This window comes from Caenorhabditis elegans, chromosome V, assembly GCF_000002985.6.
Source record: "Caenorhabditis elegans chromosome V".
Classification (NCBI taxonomy): domain Eukaryota; kingdom Metazoa; phylum Nematoda; class Chromadorea; order Rhabditida; family Rhabditidae; genus Caenorhabditis; species Caenorhabditis elegans.
Window position 1 is genome coordinate 3,268,070 of NC_003283.11, and position 21,590 is coordinate 3,289,659.

Genomic DNA, 21,590 nt, shown 5'->3' on the forward strand with positions numbered 1-21,590 from the left:
AAAAGTTGATTAAAAAAGGAAAAAAGTTAGACTGAAAACTTTCAATACGGTGAACTCTATTTAAACGATTCAGGGGATGATAATGTGTCAACTGTCGTTGTTCCTGGAGTAGCTCAAGAAAAGTTTCTGATGATTTTAGATCGCACATTTGTTCCACCAATATCAATGAAATTTGTACCTTGAGACGTATCCCTTTTTCACCACAAACATGTTGATGCCGGAATTTTTTGACCCCAAGAAATCTCAAAATTACACTAAGAACAGAAGATAGCAAGTGCTTTCTTTTGCTTTTTTCTTTTTTCCAGAAATCGTCATCCGAATGAGATTGAACGGAGAAGACAGTCTAGAGACCATCCCAAAAGTTACATATTTTTAAATTTTCCAAACTTGGCTAATTCTATGTTTCAGATTCAGAATATATCCATTACTTCATTTTTAATGTTGCTTTTTTTTAATGCTACAACAGTATTGTCATATACATGTTTATATATACTTGAATACAGTTGTGACGTAATTTGTCTACACTTTTTAATTTTCAGACACTACTTGAATAACCCCATAACATATATTTTCACAAGTTTGAAGTAAATTTTTTTTATTTTCGGCTGAAAACGGTAGTTTTAGAAACACAGTTTTATTGAGAAAAAACCAAAATTATTTAAATCTAAACGTTTGTTAACTGTTTTTTAGATTTATTACACGAGCAAATTAATGTTGAAGAAACAAATGTCCGCTAAATTTAATCGGCGTCGCATTGTTTGAAAACTGATGTAGCTTCGAAACGCTGAAACATTCAAAATTCAATTTCTCTGCTATACAAAAAGCTAAAGCTTACATCAACCAACTCTTGCGACATGACTCCTCCACAAGTTCTGCTGACTAGGTCCTTCATGCAATTGTCTTTTCCCAACATATTTTTACACAGTTCCTCCATTTCCTCTGGGGTTGTGTCAGGTCCAACTTCATTCAAATCAGAAAATGGTTTCCATTTGTTGAAACACGTTGGTGCCGGATCTAATCTTTCCAGTCTTTTAAGACAGGGCACAAAATCTTTGGATAAGTAGTTCATGACGTCACAAGAGTCCTTGATTCTTTTGCCTCTTGAAAATTTGCCAGTTTCTTTACACTCAATAAGATCAAAACATTCAGCCATTGAAAGGCACGATTTTCTAAATCTATCCAGAGTCCTCTGCTCCAAATCCAGAAAAAGTACTTTTTTCAAAAATCTTCCAAACTCCTGTAAAACAATTATTCACATGAGCTAGTTATTCCTAAAAACTTACCCAAACGCAACCGGTCATTCTTTTAAAAGTGACTTCTGGACAGTTTCTAATTCTTCTTCTCTCTAACTCACTCGCTTCCTCGTCTTCGTCATCTCCATAAGCGAGTGCAAGGAGGACTGCTGCGAGTATAGCAAATTTAAGAAATCCCCTCATTTCCTGCAATTAACAATAATTCAAAAATTTGTTTCAAAAACCAGAGGACAAAAATGAAAAAGTGAGATAACCTATCCCACTGCAATAGAACATAGTTTTCTGACGGTGGTTCAACATTTTTCCCCTGACGCCAACTGTCAAAGTTCCACAGGGTCAAAATGTTTGAAGCAAATGTCATGTGATGTGAAACTGTGAATGTGTAAGCATGTCAGATAAAAATAAGTTCAATCCCGGAAGTGAGTAAGAAGGGAGCCTGGTTCCAAGCAGATCCGAGACAAGCGATTAAACATCGAAAAAAAAAAAACGGTAGTGCTCTTCGTTGTTGTGTCAGATCAAGATTAAAGGTGGAGTAGCGTCAGTGAATAAATTGCTTTCAAACACAACCATGATACCGCAATTACCATATATCACAGTAAAAAAGTTTGAAAAAACGTTTTAAATTTTTTTCAAAACGCCGATCAAAGATAAATTCCCTCGAATTTTATGGTTTGCTCATGCTTCAAGTAATATATATTCTAGTTTAAAGTAAATTGAAGTAAAAAAAGTGAAACTATTATTTTCTCAAAAAGGACAAAAACTTAGTAATTAACACTTTTTGATGTTAAAAAAATTTTCGAAAAAAATTCTTTGATCTTCTGAAAATTCCAATGGATGAATAACACGCAAAAAGACAAAACATTATGTTTATCAGAGTAATTGGATTTATTGAAACAACTTTCAAAAAGTGAAATATGAACTGCGAAACCAAATGGTTGGAGGTGTAGTAACACTAGTTGGACTCTGAAAATATTTGTTAAATTATGCTTTTGAATTTTTTCGTAGAATTGGATTCAAATCTTGCTGAAAGCATGCTTACTTCCGCGATGGAACACCTGACACGCGTACATCACATGCCGTCGGACCCTAGCCCGCTTGTGAAACAATTGAGATAGACGAAACCCAGACCCAGTGGGATAGGTAGTTCGAATCTTATACTTTACTTTCCATCGTTCAAACTTCCTTTTTTTTCAGTTTTGAAGCAAAAACTCAATTTGGTAATTGTCAGGAATGAGGTGTCTTACCATTCTCGGAGCAGTCCTCCTTGCACTAGCTTATGGATCCATCCCGAACAGTAAAACAAGTATATATATCGAGTCAGGAACTGGAACAAATTGCACAGAACTTACCTTTAAAAAATTCTTCGTTTGCCTTTATGTAAGTTTTTAGTGATGTCTAGTTCGTAACATATATTATTTTATCGATTTGGAGATTTCATGGCAAAAATGTATTTTCTGGATGTGAAGAGTCAAGATAGTATGAATAAATTCAAAACATCATGCCTCTTCATGGCCGACTGCACCGAGTCTTTCGAGTGTCAAAATAATAAAGAACCTACCGACTCCTCCAAAAAAGTCAGGGAGTCTTGTGAGACGCTGAACTTCCTGGGCACAAATTTTATAACCTGTCTGACAAAGTTGGAGGAATTGAAACCGTCACCCGAGTGTTACAAGATGTGGGGTCCGTTTGATGGATTTATCATAAAAGACAAGCTTCCGGACGAATTGTGCAAAAATATGGTTGGAAAAGACAATTGCATGAAGAAATTGGTCAGCGAAACTTGTGGAGAGGAGGACTCGCGAAAATTGTTGAATGTTAGTCTCAGCTTTAAAGTTACAAAATATTATAATTATTTTAAATATTTCAGATGCTCAAAAATACAACCGAATATAGGCACTGTGACTCCAATAAACTCTAAACTGAAATTGCTCAAAGTTATTTCAATTGTTTTTTTCTGAAATAAACTCTTAGAAAACTTGGCATTTTGACATAGTCGGATCTAACAAAAGTTTCACAATGATTTTGAACTATTATCTCGTTTCTGGAAACATTTATTAATTGCTAATTTCAAATTACAGGCCATAGGTAAAATTAAAACGCTCTGCCGTGTTTAGAACGTCCTTAAAGAATCCACCGGCATCTTTCCGTGTTTCGTTTTTGATCAGAAAATCCTCAACGTTGATGGGATCCCCTAGTGGTTTGCAATACTCATTCTGTAAAGATTATAAAAGTTGCACTTTTAATAAATGGTACAACGCACTGGTTTTGCAAACATACGATCTCCCGCCTTACATCCATACAATGAGTTGAATAACGGATATTGACGTACTGCCGCATTTCGAGAAATTTCCAACGGATGATGGTCGGGGATCAACTCGTTTTTCCTACCAGTGTGCTTGCAAAGACCTCCGATTACAGTTTCCAGGGCTTCTTTCAGCTGAAAAATACCATCTCAAAAATTATCATTTCTTTTTTTTTCACCTGCTGCTCATTGACTGACTTCTCCGCTGCCATTTTCATAAGAACTCTCATCGCCATTACATTGATCAGATCTTCGTAGCCAATATCTGCATTATACCATCCATCCACGGGTTTCTGAAAGCTAAGCGTCATAATCTTTTTTAATAGTTATGTAATCTACCACTGCATCAGTCTCTCCTAACATTTTAACATCACGAAGGGTACATTCGAGAGCACCGGACCATACACTTTCGTTTATATAACTATTGGCAACTGGATAAATTAAATGCATAATTTCGTGTGTGGTAATGAAGTATGTATCGGCCATCTGGAATATAAAGATTGGAACACCTCACATCGCAATCACTAACCGTCTTTTCTTGTTGAGTAAGATCATTCCTAGTAATTACTGTGAGAAGGTGATTTCCACCATTATACTGAAATGCGTCATTCTCCGGACTCGCAATAATTGCATGAAACAAGAAGTTTACATCGAATCCCGGGATCATACTCATCAAATATTCCATCGAGGCAGTTGTTGCTCCGATTCGGAGAATTGACTCACTTACTTTCCTTTGGATGTCTCTGAAAACACAATTTATATGTAATAGACTTAAAATTCTTCAGGTGAGGTTGGAGAGGGTAGAAAACCTACTCAGGGGATAACAAGCTTTTCAATCGATAGTATTCAGTTTCATATGTCAACTTTGCCGTTTCAAAGACCTTCACATCGTTGTGATCGTAGAATGCATAAAATTGTTTCGACGTTTCAATGCTCTTTTTGATATGCGTTTTTGCCTTGTCTGATATCGAACTGCTCTCTAGTTCAGCTCTGATCCGTATCTTCAAAGTTTCAGAAATGTTATGGAGAAATTGATTTTCCTCGACGACAGGAATGTTCATCTGGTTTAGGATTTCAACGTTTGCATGAAGAGCGTTGTAAAATATATTGACATTCTGAATTAAAATTAATTTAGAATTAATATGAATGTTGTGCTTACCGTTGAGTTCAAGCCATCAAGCCGTTTCATGACTTCTTTCAATTTTTCAGAGCTATTCAGTCCATCAGCAATGTAGTTGTAGTAACCTAGGGACAGCACTTCCATTTCAACACACCACTGTGTTAGATTTGATAAGTTTACAAGATTTTCGAGTGAAGTGTATGTTCCATTGTTGAAAAATGTTTCGTTGGGTTGCTAAATACATATTTTTAAAGGTTACAACTGTGGAGAAAATGTATTAAATTGCATTACCTGTACTTCCAGCTCTTCGTACAAACCGGTAAATGTAAGATTTGTAATTGTCCGGGAGGTTTGTTGGCAGACATAATCGTAGAAGTCATCACAAGGGTTCAAAGTCGAATTCTAGGTAGCATGAATAAAATGTTTTTGAACAATATTGTAATTGATACCTGTTCAAAATCCGCCGTGGAAACCGTCGCCCAAAAAATAACTGATAGCCAAATAACTTTCATTTCCGATTGGGAAAAACGGAGAATGACTAGATCTCCGGTCACATACTCTCAAAAGAAAAAGCTCGGCGACACCTGTTCGAATCAATTTGAACTCAATACACTTTGATAACGTTTCATCTGATGGATCAGGAAGTTGAAAATTTTAACGTAGTGCGAGAAGGATCTCTACTCTGAAGTTGTTGTTTTGCTGCCTGCCTTGCGGCGACCTCCACCTGTCTTGCGCCGCGACCCGCGCCCAATGTATAGGTGCAGAACCAGAAAACTGTCGGCCGCGGAAAAATAGCCACACTTCGCACTGTGTGGTACAAACACCAAGCCACTGACCGAAGCTGGCAAATTGAAGGCAGACCTCAGGTCCTGAAATCACGCCTGCCTCCCTATATGCCTTACAAAAAGATTCCCATTCTCATTCTCGTCAACTTCGAAAATGTTATCCCATCGATCTTAGAGGACGATTTAACCTCCTGATTGCTCTGTTTTCCAATACTCTACCGAACAGTGTAAAGAAACATATCCTCGATATCTATAAACTTCCTTGTTCTAACCCTGTGGGCTGTATGACTCTCCTAATTCCTCATGACAAGAAGGATATTTTTTCTTACTCTCACCAACAGCCAAATGATAAAAAGCGTAGGCTTTTAGTGTTACTAGGGGAGGGTCTTACCCTGTTTATTGGCTTGGTGATCTTGGCTTCTGGATGACAACACTATAAAATGTGTGCTCGTTCCTTCTGTCGTCACGTTTTTTGCCATTTTTTGTTTAAATAAATACAAAGAAATAGATAATAATTTCAGAAAATGAACCGATTCATTCTTGCTGCTTTCCTTCTGGTTGCCATATTTGCGGTGTCTGAGGCTGCAGTTGCTAAGAAGAAAGTTAAGGTTTGTGGTGACCCTCATTGGAGCATTCAAAAAAAAACGAATTTTCAGGAAGGAGAGTCGCTTGTCATCGACTCTTTCGAGAATGGCCAAGGAATCGTGAGAACTGTTGCCGCTGGAGAACAGACTTTCCACTTCAACGGACCTGAGAAGGGTGCATTCCTTGATTCGGACTGGAAAGAGGTTGACCCATCCAACTATCAAATGGGTTCTTCTCATCAAAAAATTCACCAAGGCTGACGTTGGACTCTACACCGAGAAACCAAAGATTGACAGCCACAACCCGTCTGGATCCTACTCTGCAGGAGGACTCACTCTTGATATCTCACTTGAATGAACAAAGTAATCTGAATGAAGCTTATATTGATATTTATTCAAATTTTGGAAATTCTCGGGTTCAAAATTGTTTTCGTCGAAAAACTGAGAATTGAAAATCTGTTAAACTGTTAGGTGGGAACGACGAGAGGTTCCTCGAAGACGTGGTGTCAGGCTGTCTCATTGCGCTTTGATCTACAAAAAATGTGGGAATTTTTCCACATAGGAAAATGTGACGTCCGCACACTCTTAACCATGCGAAATCAGTTGAAAACTCTGCCGCATTTTTTGTAGATCAAACCGAAATGAGACACTTTGACACCATGTGCTCGATCTGAATAGGATTGCAATATTTGTGGCTTGAGAATGTTGTTTCAAAAATGTGCAATTTTTTGCAAACTTTGGCCTGAGCTAGAGCTGACAAATAAGCCGTAGAATAGCAAATGGATTGTCAGCTTTGCCAGGAGGTTTTAAGAAATGAACACAAAGGGTGGAGAATCAATATGATAGTAAAAAGTCAATCCATGGTCCTTTGTGCTCTAGATGTATAAATTTTTGGGTCGAGTTTTAAAACACTTATATTGTTCAATCTCAGTCGAATGGCAGTTGCTTATCCAAAAAGAAGGAAGTAAGAGGAAGCACTTGGTATCTTCCGTTTTTAGTGTAATTTTGAGATTCCTTGGGGCCAAAAAGTTTTGGCATCAACATGTTTATGGTACAAGTGAGAGATAGGTCTCAATGAACAGATACATTGAATTTTGTGAAACGAGCCGTAAGCACCCAAAACTTATCTTGAGCTATTCCTGGAACTACGACAGTTGCCACAGTGTTCAATATCATCTTTGAAAACATTTATAAACAGAGTAGCACAGTGGAAATCTTCAGTCTTACGCTTTCTTGGACTTTCTGACCCTATTCTTTTCTGTCAGAAAATGACGAGTTTTCTTCTACTTGCCATCATTGGCACAGTTCTCTTGGGAGTGGCTCATGGAGCACCTGCTGCGTCAAAAGACACCAATTGTACTGAAGGATCGCTTGATGCAATTTTATGTCTCCTGGTAAGCCTGAAAAACACTTTATGATAATTGAATATTAACTTAATTATTCAGAATCTGCAAAAATTCGCCGAAAAATCTGACGAGCTTGATATGAATGACAAAGATGAGTTGAAGGGCTTCAAGGATACTTGCGATTCTCTGCGAAGCTGTCTGGCCAACCTCAAATGCTCACCAGTGCCAAAGGATCAAAAAGAAGCAGCGCTCAGGAGTATAGAAAAATATTGCGATGCTGTTGTGTACGTATACAGTGATTTTGCACAGTGCAGGGATAAATTGAACGCAAAAAAATCAAAGTGCTTTGATGACTGGGACCCAATTCCAAATGTTCATAAAGAAAACGACCCGAAAAAAGTTGAGCAATTGAAAAAGGACACTTGCAAAAACTATTTCGGAAAGGATGACTGCATGAAGAAGGAGGTTATTGAAACATGCAGCCAACCGGAATGGGATAAGTTCAGCGAGGTAAATTATATTGATTGTTTTCAATAAAAACTTGTCCATTTCAGCAATTCATCAATTATTCTGGAGCACTTGTAAGCGAATGCGACTTCAGCAGACTTAGATAAATATTCCTAATTGTTGAATGAACTGAAATATTATTTTTTTTAATCGTTTGTTATGTACAGGATGCTTCACGTGAACAAAAACTAGCGGAAGCTGACCCATATTTTCAGCAGAGTCGCTATCCGAATGAGCTTGTATGAATTTTGGCCCGAAAATTATTCTCTTGAAAAATTTAGCAGCACATGTTGCTAGTTTCGAACATTTTTGACCTCGATTGTGAACAGTTGGCGCCGGCCAAAAACAATTTTGAACCCGACAGAAATGTCTTCTCTTTTTTTCTATCTTCTTATGGATCAAACTTCGTCTAGTCTGAACCAAACAACAAAAACAGCGGCGCCATGTGCTAACGTCTTACAATCGAGGTCAAAATGCACGGAACATGTGGCATGTGATCTTCTGTTGGAGTGTCGGTTAAAAAGCGGCTAGTCGCAAACGTGAACGTGCTGAGCAGAAATCCAGACTCACAATGATCAGAAACTATCATGATGGGCTTCTAGACCTAGTCAAAGCTTGTGCTGAAGGAGATGCGAAGCTTGGAATTAAAATTTCCGGCAAATCGGCAAATTGCTGGAATTGAAATTTTCGGCAAATCGGCAAATTGACGGAATTGAAGCACTTTTTTTGGAAACTTTATAATTAAAAATTTTATCGGCAAAATTGTACGCATCCTAGAAATATTCATACATTTTATGAAAATATCTTTAAAAAAAACGGAAACAACTTCACAAAAGGCACAGCTTTAAGTGTTTACGTCTTGAAAAATCCCTCTAAATACTTTCACCAAATTGATGGCATATCGGCAAACCGGCAATATTTTTTTTATAGCCGCCCGTCACTGTGCTACACTGCTTTGGACCCTTTTCCGGAAAATTTTATAGAAGAACTAGATGATTTGAAATAATTTATTTGCACAGAATAAATAGATGAATTATAGAATTTTTCATTGGGTGGGTTGGAAAAACGGTTTAAAAAACAAGTATGTACTCTTATTCTTACACTTCAACTAAATATCAAATTAACATCTTCTTACAGAAAACCGATGAGATTCACCAACGCGGAAACAATCAATAGCAAATTTGTGGATATCATCCGAATATTCAAACGAATATTCATTGCCACCAACATAGTCCGGCTTGAAAACTTTTGCAATATCGACTGGATTTGACTGTGACACATTGAAATAAATGCGGCATGTTTGAAATGAACTCCTTTTCATAAGATCCTGCAAAGTATGAAATACCATATAGAAAACCGCGATATAACTTACATCTCTAACTTTAACTGCATTTGATACTGAGAAAACATCAGTTCCGCAACCAAATTCCTCAAAGTGGAAGAGATGCTCAATTTGTTCACTGTTGTCCAGTTTTCCATTGCAAAGTTCAAAATTCTTTGCAGTTTTCCATTGATTCAAATGAGTAATCTGGGCGAGTTGATTAATTTGGCTTGGATTGCTCAATTTAATTGCTTCCAGGGATTGATCATCAAGACATTGTAGAATATTAAGAACATCATTGAATGAGAAGTTGGAAAGGGAGATTTGCTTCACATGAACACTTTTCTCAGATTTCAAAGAGTTAATGAAGGATGTGATAATGTCAGTTCTGTCCTCTGCATAGTTATAAATGTGCAATTTGGATACGTTATTCCATACTGTCTTCAGATCCTTGACCGCTATTTCGAGAAAGTTCTCATTTTCAAATCGCTTTTCTTGATCTTTGTAAGTCACAGTCGTATCATTATCAACATCCGCGTATTTGATCTCATTTTCGTCAAAATCCAGAATACTTTGATCATCGCTAAAGTCAAAAGTAATTGTGTCAAATGATATACCATTTCTATCGATGGCCGTCTTCAATCCTTGGCATACTTTACGAGACGCCAACCTGTAACATAAAATTTAAGTATTTTTAAGGCTTTTTCAGACAATTTAAAACCACTCACAGATCCAATGGATCCAACTTTTCCAATACCTGATTGGCAGTATCCAGAGGAAGATTGAGCAAAGATTCTTGCTTTTTTGTTGGATCAGAAGGAGCATCTACGTTGGAGTCAGACATTTTCGGCAATTTATCTGAAAATGTAGTATTTAATATTGGGAAAATGGGAAATGGACGGGGAAGTTCACAATAAAATGGACACGAGTGACTTACGGGTTAAAAATATTTTGTACAATCTTTAAAATATATTAACAACAAATTGATAATGAATGGGAGCGATAAGAATAAATTATGAAATGATTAGAAAACGTTTGAAATGAGATTTTTATTTAAATGTAGCTCAACACGTTTAATCTTATTTACGTGGTTTTGACGACTTTTTGAGTATTAGCAAAAGAAGACATGCCAAACGGCTGTGCATTTTGTCGTCAAATCATGCGCGTGCAGACGTTGGGTTGTTAGGCGGCGTAAAAAAGATGGTAAACTATTTTTCTCTCAGTAAGGTTTAGCGAAATTTTTTCTCTCTGTTCAGATAGAAATCGAGGTAATGTAAGCAAATAAACAAGAATGTGGGAGAATTGTAAAAATTATCTAGTAGAAAGATGGAAAGAGTTTGGTAAAAATGCAAAATACGACTCTTCTGACAAAGAAGCTTAATGGTACAAATCTATTTCACACTCCGATTAATTTTTCATTTTTAAAAAGAATGAATGTGAAACGTATTTGAACAATTTTTGGGCCTGGCATACTACACAACAACTACCTTTTTCTGTCTTTTGTGTTGTGGTCTTAAGTAGATTTCTATCAGGGGAGTGTGCAACAAATTTTTGGCAATTGCTGAACATTGATGAATTTGGGTACGGCAAATTGATAAGGTTTACAAGTGATAAGAATTACAAAATGAAAATAACTTTGAAGTCAGCAAGAAGATTTGAGTGGAACATAGGCACACTGTTTCTCTAACTCAAAGGATGTAAGCTGAAAATTGTCAAATACAGGAACGTTCTCGGCGCACGCCGAGAGCCTCACAGCCCTGTTCTAAATTCCAAGTTTGAAAAGGTGTCGTATTTTATTTCAAATTCCTCATGTTCTCGATTCTTGAGCCCACGTCCCCGATTATCAGGAAAATCTATCGTTGCACATTTACCTTCCCGGCTAGACGCTATTTTATCTGACACATGTTCCGTGCATTTTGACCTCGATTGTAAGGCGTTAGCAATTGGCGCCACTATTTTAGTTGTGTGGTTTGGACAAAATGAAGTTTGATCAATAGGATAGAGAAAAAAAAAGAGAAAATGTTTCTGTCGGGTTCAAAATTGTTTTCGATCGGCGCCAACTGCTGGTATTTCACAATTGTGTTCGGAACTAGCGACATGTGCTGTTGCAGTGTCACATAAAAAAGTGCCAATGAAAATTTTTCTCAAAGATTGGGTTGTAGTGTTTATGACTTGAGAAAAATAATTATTAAATCTGCAAATGTTAAATATGTGATCACGATCAAGGTAAAAATCCCTGACGTTCATCAAAAATTAAAAGTACATTATTGGACTGGAAGTGCCTCTTAATTTAAGTTTGCTACACATGAAAAAAAATCGAAGATTTGAGAACATTAAAGAAAGTTTTGATTATTTTAAGATACATACATAACTTGCATACATAGCTTGCATTTAATTCATACCAGGATTTAAAATACCGTATATTCTCTATTAGAGCGGCACCCCATTGCTCACCTTTGACGTCATATGTCTTGATTGATTTTGAAGATATCAAGACCTGTTAAAAAATTAAGCATAGAAGGAGTTTTAACAAACATTTCCGTAGTTAAAGTCTTTTGACCAAAATCAAATGTGACCGAGATATGAGCTGTCAAAGTTGAGTGGTGGGGTGCCGCTCTAATAGAGAATCAACGGTACACCCTAAATGAGTCGACTGAGAAAAATACCATTTGAAAATGTGTTTCTGCGTAGAAATCTCTGTACTAGAAAAAAAAAGATTTGATATTGTTTCAGGGTATATATTTATCAAAATAAAATTACTAATAATCTTGGAATACCCACTAAAACTATAACTAAGTATTCACAAAATTCTGTCCCTCGTGTTCGTTTTACAAGTGTAGTTACGATGTTCTTCGTAATTTAGACTTGAGTTTCACTTCCTGGTTAAAGTTTCGCAAAGAAACATAGACGTGTTTCTCAGCAACTGTCGAAAATCCGAACTTTATCCCTCGAATCACGCGATTGCAAACTCCTCCTCTAACATTTTAACAGTTGCTCTCGTGTTTAAAATGATTTTCCTCTTCGAGCCGTCTTCTTTTAGTGAAACTTTTTATTTTATCTTGATCTTCATTAAATGCAATTAATTTTTCAGAAAATGAAACATTGTCTCCTACTTGTCATGGTGTTCGTGGGCTCTGCTCATTGTGCAAGTCAACTCGAAAAACTCAAAAGCGAAAACTGCACGGAGGCTGACAAATTTCTGGAAATGTCTTGTCTCTTGGTTAGTTGTGAAACATATTTGATTAATCATAACTTTTTTCCAGCGCATGAAAGATTTTCTTGCAAAGGTTGACGAACTTGACGTCAAGAATAATGAAAAGGTCGCCGAGTTCGATAAATCTTGCACCCAACTTACTGCTTGCTTGAGAACCCTTCAATGCGGCCCAGAAAACCCTGAACGAAAACGAAAGCTGAAATTGATCAGAAACTATTGTGATGGTATTGTTTATGTTACTCAAAATTTTACGGAGTGCGATAAGAAGCTGGAGAGCAAAAATTCCACGTGCTATTCTGCTTGGGACCCATTCCCGGAAAATTTTGAAGAAGAACTAGATGAGAATAAGAAAAAACAAATGCTTCAAGAGAACTGCAAAGACTATTTCGGAAAAGACAACTGCATGAAAAAGGAGATTACGGAGACATGTGGGGAAGACGAATGGGTGAAATTCCGCGCTGTAAGTCCTTTTGTGAGAATTTGATGAAAATTGGTTTCACACCCATGAATATTTATTAGAAGTAATATTGTATTTTATTCCAGCATTTCATCGGAGTCGGCAATGTTCTCAGCGACTGCGATCTCAAAAAAGCGCTAAAGGATGTTTGATACGCTTGACTCAAATCCCGTCGTTATGTTTTTATTATATCAATAAAGTTGAACATTTAGTTGGGTGCAGTTATAGTATTATTGAAAGGGAGCAAACTATCTTTTAGTTTTGTAAATTGGGTGAAAAATACAACAATCGGTATTTGCAACGTTCACCAAACAAGAGAAAATTGGAGTTGCACCAATTGGGAAGTTTATATAAATCATATGATAAACATGATTCCACAATGCTCAATTATATTTTAAGAAAATTCCAAAGATTTTTTTAAAAATTTTATATGACTTTTGAACACTGAAAAATTCAAGTTTGCGTCGAACTCTAATCGCAATTATTACCAAGAGCGTTTGCCGATTTATTAAATTTTTGAACTGCTTGGATCTTTTTACACATTGAAAACATAGTATTTTTTTTGTTTCAGGTCATGGGTGCATTGTATTTGTTCCCTTGGTTGGCTCCAGCTTGGTTGGCTCCATACGCATGTGCGAGCAGCTTCAAGTGAAGTATTAGTAGAAGTTTGATCAATGAAATCAATAAAACGAAAAGAAAAAATATTTCTGTCGGGTTCGAAAATGTTTTTCCTGTGCGCCAACTGCTCAGCTCACAGGCGAGGTCAAAATGTTCGGAACTAGCGACATGTGCTGTTAAATCTGTTGAAGAATTTTTTGATTTCCTGTTTTATCTTGATCTTTATCAACTTTTAATTTATTTTTCAGAAAATGAAAAATGTTATCCTGCTTGTCATGGTGTTCCTGTGTTCTGTCGAGTGTGCAAGTCAAATTGAACAACTGAAAGGTACACCCTGCACTGAGGCTGATGCATTTCTGGAATATTCTTGTCTTTTGGTTAGTTTTAAAACGCATAAAACATTAATCTCCAAAATTGCTACCAGAGCTTGAAAGCTTTCCTGGGGAAGATTGATGAAGTGGATGTAAGGAATAAGAACGACCTCAACAAATTCGACAAATCTTGCACCCAATTCACTCCATGTTTGAGAACCCTTCAATGTGGCCCAGAACATCCTGCAAGGAAACAAAAGCTTAAATTGATCAGAACCTATTGTGAGAGTATTGTCTTTATTAGCAAAAATTTTACGGATTGCGATGCGAAGCTTGAGAGCAAGAATTCCACGTGCTACACTGCTTGGGACCCGTTCCTGGAAAATTATGAAGAAGAACTAGATGAGAAGAAGAAAAAACAAATGCTTCAAGAAAACTGCAAAGACTATTTTGGAAAAGACAACTGTATGAAGAAGGAGATTACGGAGACATGTGGTGAAGCCGAATGGGTGAAATTCCAAGCTGTAAGTCCGAATTTGATGAAAATTAGTTTTACACCAGGGCTGGGCGGCCAAGTTGCCAAAGTTTCAGCAACCAAAAGTTGCCGGTTGCCGAAAATCTCGGTTGCCACACAGCCCTGTTTCACACCCCAAAATTATTCATTAGAAATAATATTGCTGTTTATTTCAGAATTTCATCGGAGTCGGCAATATGCTCAGTAACTGCGACCTCAACAAAGTGCTAGAGGATATTTGATACGCTTGATTTAAATCCCGTCGTGATGTTTTCATTATATCAATAAAGTTGAACATTTAGTTGTGTAACAATTGGCACTAAAAGAGAGTCAATTAATCAATCCAAAATTATTTACCACTTCTAGTTTTGTAAATCGGACACAGAAGTCTCAATTTTTGAAATGGAATCAGGAAAGTGAGGAAATTTCTGAAAATCACACCTATAATACCACAATGCCTACCTATCATTGTAAAAGAATTCGGAATAATTTTCTAAATATTAGTTCTTAGCGATTGCAAAATTAGCAAAGTGCAGAAGAAAACTTGATATTATTAATATTAATCTTGTCGTTATATGTGTATTAAATCTATCAATAAAGTACAACATTTTTTGTGTGGTATCAGAAAACAAAAATCTAGTTCAAAGTGCTTGTTAGCAGCTAATTTTTTCGTGGTTAGGAATAGATTCAAATTATTTTCTTGTTAGTTACACAAGTGTTTTTAAAAAGTATATCGTGATGTTATTCAACCGACTCGTCAATCACATGTGCATAACGAATCACTGATTGTTTTTGTATTACACCGCCTACAAATTTCCTGTATTATGAAAATCAGACTGGGTAGATGTATCAGACATTGCGGAAATTATTATTGTCTAGTTGATTTTTCTTTCTTTTTTGCCATATTCATATTCACTTAACAATGATATCGTACAAGTATTCAACCGTTATCTCGGCATTAGGATTTATACTAAATCTAATTGTTAATGGCGTGTTCTTTTATCTAACTCTATTCAAGATTAAAAAGATGCATGGAACATACAAGCGAATGGTGATAACCTTTACAGTACTCGGCACCATATTCTCCTTATGGGAAATTATCGCGGAACCATTTGCCCATAACTACAAAAATTCTCTACTCTACTTTAGCTGTAACACTTGGCTAGGTAGCAAGACCTGGCTCAGGTACATGTTGGCAATGTGGTCTGGGTGCCATACCTTGATCATTTGGTTTATTGCAATGCAGTTCATATATCGACTGGTGTGTTTAATTGATACAAATAATATAAAGAAGTTGGATGGAATATATGGCTATCTTATGATTATCGTTCCATTTGTCATTGGTGGATTTTTTGCGGTTATGGTGGAAATGCTAATTGCCAAGGATAAAATGTTGGATGATAATTTGAGGTGAGACATGACACATTTCATGTTGGTTAAGAATCAGTAAAGAAATTGATCTATCAAAATAGAAACAATTTTAAGAACTGATGTTTAAAAGTGACTACTTTCCTGACCGGAAACCACATTCTGTTTTATTCATTCATTTTTTTCAGCAAACTAATCTTTGAAAATTATCAACTACTAATATCAGAGCTTTCAAAATACAATATCACACCCTACAATTTCGATGGCTCAGTGAATTGGGGAAATTTTGGACTTCTTGTTATTGCGGTTTTCCTCAATTCTTTGGGCTACCTCGTCATACTTTATTGTGGAGTTCAAATGCATTTGAACATGAAAAAGGAGCTGGCGAAGCTTTCAATTTCTAATCAGGAACTTCAACGACAGTTTTTCAAGGCTCTAATTGCTCAGAGCATTGGTCCAACGATATTTTTGGTCTTGCCAATGGGGCCTTTCCTATTGAGTCCCCTAATTCCTGGATTAAATGTCAATTGGCAGTCAGGATGGATATTTTGTCTAGTTGGAGCGTATTCGCCATTTGATACTATCATGTTTATGATGATTGTGTCAGAATATAGAAGCTTGCTGAAAAGTGAGTCAGGAACTCATCGGAATGCCTCGAATCGTGTTTTTTGTTTCAGATCGAGTTGGTTATACAGTTTCTGCAGCTACTCCAGATTATCGAACTCGGGATCCGGCAACTACTGGTGTACAAACTAATTAAATATAAATATATTGTATGCAAACATTAAACTCACATCACGACAAGTGATCATTTGAAAATTTGAAAATATAGCCATAACGCTCACTTATTTTAGACATCAAAATGTGAAAATCAAGTGAAAATTTTAGTGTCACATACGCATATTTTCCTACCGAGCTGTTTCAGTGACTTTTATTACTTTCTTTAGATTTTTTGTTTTTCTACATCGTTGAGTTGGTCCAAGAACTAACCATGTATAGTTCCGCTCAGAACCCCAAACATGTCGGTCGCTTCCAAATAACTACCTTTTGCACTACGTTGCTCAAATCTTCCTTACACCGAAATCCCTTCCACCTTTTCTGTTACCTCCTAGACTCTCTCAGCCCTTCATCTCCAATACCCAGAATTTTGGCTCCGCCTACTCGACTCATCCAATCATCCTTTTATTACAACAAGATCCAGAGTTTCTTATAAAAGAACATACGTTTGTGCTTATAGTAGTTGCTGACAATGATGTCTTACTTCCCCATACTTCTCGCCTTTGGATTGCTTGCTGTGGTTTTTGGCGCCGAGCCAACTTCCGAAAAGTGTAAAGAGGAAGAAAAACTAGTGAAACAGTGCTTGAAGGTGACCACATATTTTGAAACGTGATTTAAAATTTTTTTTTTCAGAATCTTCCACGCAGTTACAAATTGTCGAATACAGGATTGATTCTAGAGAATAAGGAGTACAAAGATGAAAGCCAAAAGTGTCTTGATCAACTGACCTGTGATCTATCTAAGAGCGCCTTCAAAGTTCAAGCGGTAACACAAGAAATTATGGAGAAATTTGGAGAGATAGCCTCCTGCTTCCATGTAAGTTGTTTTTTTACTGGTATTTTGTTTAACGAGTAAGAGATGTTTTGAAGTTTTTGCATAGAAGTTTTAATCTATTTTTTTAAAATTGATTTTGTTCAGAACGCCTATCCAAAAGTGAAGGAAATGTGTGCCAGAAAAACAAATGCCAGCAACAAGGACTGCTCGAATTATGAGGAAAACGTCAAATGCATTGAAGAAGATCTTGCTAAAACCCGGTTCTGCAGTCAACCAGATATTGAAAACTTCAAAACATTTTCCCATCTAATTGTTGAAACCTGTAAAGCAACTGTTGAGTATCAAAAAGCTGCTCAGTAAGGACTACTAAACTTTTCGAATTAATTCCTACCTTTTTGTATTGATATAGCCTTTTTATTAGTTTTGTATTCTCCGCTTTTTCTTTCAATACATTATCAATAAAATTATTTTGAAAAATTTTTTACTAGCCGTACCGTTTTACTAATTGTGAAAAATTTTAATTACTTTTTTTTCTGAATGTGTTCCGTAAATACAGTTTTCAAAAGATGAAATTAAATAATGTGGCAACTGTCGTGGATCCTTGAGTAGCTCAAAAAAGATTTGTGAAGATTGTGGATCGCAGGTCTGTTTCACAAAATTCTGTGCATTGAGACATATCTCTTGATTCACCATAAACATGTTGATGCCAAAACTATTTGACCTGAGAAATCTCAAGATTACACTAAAAACAGATAGGAAGTGCTTTCTTTTGCTTTTTCTTTTTCCAGCAATTGTCGCCCGAAGGACATTGAACAGGAGTGCGATGTTGGAAAAGGTTCACCAGCCAGATATTTACACACTATGGGAAGTCACAAAATAACGTAACTGACATAAAACCGGGAAAACCAGAAGCTTCCAATGTTGTTTAGAAAATCTTGAACGGAAAATTTTTGTTTTGATAGACAACTTCCAAAAAAAAGAGTGAAAATTGGGAATTTTTCAAAATTAAAAAAGCAAATTTTTCTTGAATAATTTTATTTTGATATTACAACATTCTAGCACAATATTATTGTTTCAATAATGTCCGCACAGGCCGTACTTCTCGTCAAAGTCAAGAGTCTCCACAATAGTTCCAAAAATTGCGCATAATTGTTTCAATGACTTCGTTGATGACTTCTTTGGTGCAACTTCCTCTGAAAAATCAAGATGAATTGTGAACTTTAGTGTGCATTCAAACTGACTCTAATGGAGGGATTCGAAGGTGTATGTTTCCGCATGGAACAAATTTTAGAAAACTGAAGTAGGCATAACCGTCTATGTTTCTGGAAAGAAAATTATCAGAGGCTCGGTGGTGTTTTTTATTATTATTTATTAAAGGCAACCAACCTCTCTGACTCTTCCATGATTTGGATTTCCAATGCCCCATACATCTGTCTATCCTCCTCCATGAACTCGTTGATATCCTCGACAAGCTTCTCACAGTTGACAGTGGTCTTCATAACAGTTTCATCTCCATCGAACTTGACCTCATTCCCTTCTGGAACATTTCCATCCTTATCGTTTTGAGTATACTCACCAGAAAAGGCAGTTCTGACGATCTGGATTGTGTTTTTGAGTGCGTGAGAGCTTAGGTGAATAGCACACTGAAAAATTATATTCAAAAGCTTATGCTTAAATGTATTACTTTTGATGTTATTTTCGCCATCTCTTGAACTACTTGGTCAACTTTTACATAAGACTCTTCCATTTTAGACGGCCTGCAGCAATAACCTGAAATTCGGTTATAGAGTTATAGGATGTCATTGTCAACTGTTCCCGAACCTCCTGACTTCGCCAATTCCTCGTAGACAATAACCGCTGAACTTGGTTGTTTCCCTTCAACTGGTTCATCAAAAACAGTACAAATTTTGTAGAGAATCACAAATCTTTCGCTGTCATCGTCATCAAAAAACGGATGTTTGTTACACATCGAAAGCATGTCCCCAATTTCACCTTCAGCACCGTCCTGTGATTTCGAATTAGGTTAAAATGTGATGCTTTTAAAAAAATTTGGGTTCAGAATTCAACTTACCTCCATCATTTTGCTACCTGGTTTTTGAAATTCGAGAAGTGATACAGGAAAAGTCACAAGAAAAAGAATGAAATTTTTGAAAAGATCTAACTTGGTGGGAGGTGAAGGATAACAGGATAGAATTGGCAGTTGTTATCTACATTCATTGTGTCTGAACGGGAGAGAGAAAAACGATGTTTGATCTGTTTTTTAAAACTCAAAAGTTGCGTTTTTGAATGGGAAAAATGAAGCTAGTTATCTATTTATCTGATTAATATGTTGTAGGAAGTTCACGGTCTCACGCATGCCGACTATTCTCTGCGACTTCAGAATTTGTAAAATACAACAGGAGATATTTTCAAACTTTTTGACAGAATTTCTCTTTTTGTTCGTGTACGAATATCTCGGAGTTCTAACTATCTGCCAGCCGGATTCAGCAAATGAGCCCCAACTTTACTCGGCATTTGAGGGCAACTTCCTGCCAAACTATGGCAACTTCCTATCAAATTATTTCAGTTTTTTGTTGATACTTTTTGCTTTTAACATTTTTCTACTTCCGAAAAAAGATGAAAAATGAGTATTTTTCGAAATTAAAAATGCAAGTTTTGTTTGAATAATTTTATTTTGATATTATAACATTCTGGCACAATATTATTATTTTAATCATGTTCGCACAAGGTCGTACTCCTCATCTAAGCTAATTCTCTCAACAATACTTCCAAAAACTGCGCATGATTCTTTCAATGACTTTGTTGATGACTTCTTTGGTGCAACTTTCTCTGAAAAATCAAGATGAATTGTGAACTGTAGTGTGCATTTAAACTGACTTTAATGGAGGGATTCGAAGGTGTATGGTTCCACATGGAACAAATTTCAGAAAACTGAAGTAGGCATAACCATCGAGGTTTCTGGAAAGAAAATTGTCAGAGGATTGGCGGTGTTCACTTTTTATTTCCCCATAATGATCAACATTAGAGCTCCCACGAGATCGAAGCACGCCTGCTTCATCGAGCGCCGCGCCGGCCTTACGGCGTCACCCACGCCGCATGTATAATGAGGCGCGGAAGCTACTCATTTCACGCTGGCGTCCGGAACCTCGAACGTGTCGGCCGCAAATTTTCAATGTTTTACATTTTATCTAGCTCCTTATTACCATTGCCCATAAAAAGGCAACTAACCTTTCTGACTCTTCTATAATTTGGATTTCCAATTCCCCATACTTCTGTCTATCCTCCTCCATGAACTCTTTGATATCCTTGACAAGTTGCTCACAATCGACAGTGGTTTTCATAACAGTTTCATCTCCATCGAACTTGACCTTATTCCCTTCTGGAACATTTCCATTCTTATCGTTTTGAGTATACCCATTGGGAAAGGCAGTTCTGACGATCTGGATTGTGTTTTTTAGTGAGTGAGAGCTCAGGTGAATAGCATACTGAAAAAATTGTATTCAGAAGCTTATGCTTAAATGTATTACTCTTGATTGTATGTTCGCAATCTCTTGAACTACTTGGTCAACATTTATATAAGATTCTTCCATTTTAAACAACTTGCAAAAATCTGAAATTTGGATATATAGTTAAAGTATATCATTGTAAGCTGTTTCCGAACCTCCAAACTTCGCCAATTCCTCGTAGACGAAAACTGCTGAACTTGGTTGTTTTCCTTCAACTGGTTCGTCGATCACGGTAAAAATACTGTAAAGACTCATCAAAAACGGCTGTCTATTACACATTGAAAGCATGTCCCCAATTTCACCTTCAGCATCGTCCTGTGATTTTGAATTTGGTTAAAATTTGATGATTTCAAAAATTTATTTGGGTTCGAAATTCTGGTTCAAACTTTATAATGTATTACTTTTTTGTTGCAGTTTCCAAAGACAACATTTAAAAAAAATTCAACTTACCTCCATCATTTTGCTACTTTTTTTTGAGATTCGAGAAGTGGTACAAGAAAAGTCACAAGAAGAAGAATGAAATTTTTGAGAAGATCTAACTTGGTGGGATGTGAAGGATAGCTGGATAGAATTGGCAGTTGCTATCTACATTCATTTTGTCTGAACGGGAGAGAGAAAAACGATGTTTGATCTGTTTTTTAAAACTCAAAGGTTGCGATGTTGAGTGAAAAAGTTATCCTAACCAAATGGCATTGTATGAGTCAGGTATATATAAAATGTCATTTTAATAAAAATCATTTTCCCCATCCCGCTTCCATATCATTCTGCTTACCCGTAAGTTGCACGTTCCGGCCCGAGAACTTGGACGGCTGTCGCTCTGCCTGCAATCGCTT

The 21,590-nt window shown here is 36.5% G+C and overlaps 11 protein-coding genes, 1 non-coding gene and 1 pseudogene across 13 annotated transcripts; 7 read left to right on the forward strand and 6 right to left on the reverse strand.

The window, feature by feature from the left end:
* Positions 1-618: 618 nt before the first annotated feature.
* T28A11.19 (T20D4.11-like domain-containing protein) lies at positions 619-1,445 on the reverse strand. Its single transcript, NM_071499.3, has 3 exons — positions 1,284-1,445; positions 836-1,237; positions 619-784 (listed from the first exon to the last, which is right to left on the reverse strand). Exons 1-3 carry the CDS (start codon positions 1,434-1,436, stop codon positions 740-742), a joined length of 600 nt encoding a protein of 199 aa, NP_503900.1. The 5' UTR covers positions 1,437-1,445; the 3' UTR covers positions 619-739.
* A 1,038-nt stretch (positions 1,446-2,483) lies between these two features.
* On the forward strand, positions 2,484-3,173 carry T28A11.5 (annotated as a pseudogene). The gene is made up of 3 exons: positions 2,484-2,630; positions 2,685-3,067; positions 3,121-3,173. Coding segments are annotated over exons 1-3 (583 nt in total).
* Positions 3,174-3,325: 152 nt separating this feature from the next.
* On the reverse strand, positions 3,326-5,187 carry T28A11.20 (Peptidase_M13_N domain-containing protein; the record flags this gene model as incomplete). The annotated part of the gene is made up of 9 exons (NM_071501.4): positions 3,326-3,466; positions 3,514-3,690; positions 3,735-3,848; positions 3,895-4,041; positions 4,085-4,298; positions 4,369-4,670; positions 4,715-4,909; positions 4,967-5,077; positions 5,125-5,187. The coding sequence occupies 9 exons, from the start codon at positions 5,185-5,187 to the stop codon at positions 3,326-3,328; spliced, it is 1,464 nt and encodes a 487-aa protein (NP_503902.3).
* A 793-nt stretch (positions 5,188-5,980) lies between these two features.
* On the forward strand, positions 5,981-6,418 carry T28A11.4 (Cold-shock protein). The gene is made up of 2 exons (NM_071502.3): positions 5,981-6,068; positions 6,117-6,418. The coding sequence occupies exons 1-2, from the start codon at positions 5,985-5,987 to the stop codon at positions 6,303-6,305; spliced, it is 273 nt and encodes a 90-aa protein (NP_503903.1). The 5' UTR covers positions 5,981-5,984; the 3' UTR covers positions 6,306-6,418.
* A 767-nt stretch (positions 6,419-7,185) lies between these two features.
* 21ur-12191 lies at positions 7,186-7,206 on the reverse strand. The gene has a single exon (NR_068660.1).
* A 57-nt stretch (positions 7,207-7,263) lies between these two features.
* T28A11.3 (T20D4.11-like domain-containing protein) lies at positions 7,264-8,041 on the forward strand. Its single transcript, NM_071503.4, has 3 exons — positions 7,264-7,438; positions 7,490-7,900; positions 7,945-8,041. The coding sequence occupies exons 1-3, from the start codon at positions 7,313-7,315 to the stop codon at positions 8,002-8,004; spliced, it is 597 nt and encodes a 198-aa protein (NP_503904.1). The 5' UTR covers positions 7,264-7,312; the 3' UTR covers positions 8,005-8,041.
* Positions 8,042-8,886: 845 nt separating this feature from the next.
* fbxa-64 (F-box domain-containing protein) lies at positions 8,887-10,082 on the reverse strand. Its single transcript, NM_071504.4, has 3 exons — positions 9,947-10,082; positions 9,270-9,888; positions 8,887-9,224 (listed from the first exon to the last, which is right to left on the reverse strand). The coding sequence occupies exons 1-3, from the start codon at positions 10,060-10,062 to the stop codon at positions 9,018-9,020; spliced, it is 942 nt and encodes a 313-aa protein (NP_503905.2). The 5' UTR covers positions 10,063-10,082; the 3' UTR covers positions 8,887-9,017.
* Positions 10,083-12,309: 2,227 nt separating this feature from the next.
* On the forward strand, positions 12,310-13,098 carry T28A11.2 (T20D4.11-like domain-containing protein). Its single transcript, NM_001380624.2, has 3 exons — positions 12,310-12,438; positions 12,482-12,892; positions 12,976-13,098. Exons 1-3 carry the CDS (start codon positions 12,313-12,315, stop codon positions 13,039-13,041), a joined length of 603 nt encoding a protein of 200 aa, NP_001367818.1. The 5' UTR covers positions 12,310-12,312; the 3' UTR covers positions 13,042-13,098.
* Positions 13,099-13,753: 655 nt separating this feature from the next.
* Positions 13,754-14,633, forward strand: T28A11.25 (T20D4.11-like domain-containing protein). Its single transcript, NM_001318266.5, has 3 exons — positions 13,754-13,884; positions 13,932-14,342; positions 14,509-14,633. The coding sequence occupies exons 1-3, from the start codon at positions 13,759-13,761 to the stop codon at positions 14,572-14,574; spliced, it is 603 nt and encodes a 200-aa protein (NP_001305195.1). The 5' UTR covers positions 13,754-13,758; the 3' UTR covers positions 14,575-14,633.
* Positions 14,634-15,187: 554 nt separating this feature from the next.
* Positions 15,188-16,460, forward strand: str-64 (Seven TM Receptor; the record flags this gene model as incomplete). Its single annotated transcript, NM_071506.3, has 3 exons — positions 15,188-15,742; positions 15,889-16,328; positions 16,378-16,460. The coding sequence occupies exons 1-3, from the start codon at positions 15,255-15,257 to the stop codon at positions 16,458-16,460; spliced, it is 1,011 nt and encodes a 336-aa protein (NP_503907.1). The 5' UTR covers positions 15,188-15,254.
* Positions 16,461-16,859: 399 nt separating this feature from the next.
* On the forward strand, positions 16,860-17,833 carry F35F10.5 (DUF19 domain-containing protein). The gene is made up of 3 exons (NM_071507.3): positions 16,860-17,066; positions 17,111-17,293; positions 17,396-17,833. Exons 1-3 carry the CDS (start codon positions 16,953-16,955, stop codon positions 17,609-17,611), a joined length of 513 nt encoding a protein of 170 aa, NP_503908.2. The 5' UTR covers positions 16,860-16,952; the 3' UTR covers positions 17,612-17,833.
* A 437-nt stretch (positions 17,834-18,270) lies between these two features.
* On the reverse strand, positions 18,271-19,361 carry F35F10.7 (RWD domain-containing protein). The gene is made up of 6 exons (NM_071508.3): positions 19,323-19,361; positions 19,073-19,256; positions 18,936-19,021; positions 18,638-18,894; positions 18,493-18,573; positions 18,271-18,444 (listed from the first exon to the last, which is right to left on the reverse strand). The coding sequence occupies exons 1-6, from the start codon at positions 19,329-19,331 to the stop codon at positions 18,363-18,365; spliced, it is 699 nt and encodes a 232-aa protein (NP_503909.1). The 5' UTR covers positions 19,332-19,361; the 3' UTR covers positions 18,271-18,362.
* A 537-nt stretch (positions 19,362-19,898) lies between these two features.
* Positions 19,899-21,298, reverse strand: F35F10.6 (DUF2470 domain-containing protein). The gene is made up of 6 exons (NM_071509.4): positions 21,208-21,298; positions 20,913-21,072; positions 20,779-20,861; positions 20,480-20,736; positions 20,129-20,209; positions 19,899-20,080 (listed from the first exon to the last, which is right to left on the reverse strand). Exons 1-6 carry the CDS (start codon positions 21,214-21,216, stop codon positions 20,008-20,010), a joined length of 663 nt encoding a protein of 220 aa, NP_503910.2. The 5' UTR covers positions 21,217-21,298; the 3' UTR covers positions 19,899-20,007.
* Between the last annotated feature and the right edge of the window lie 292 nt (positions 21,299-21,590).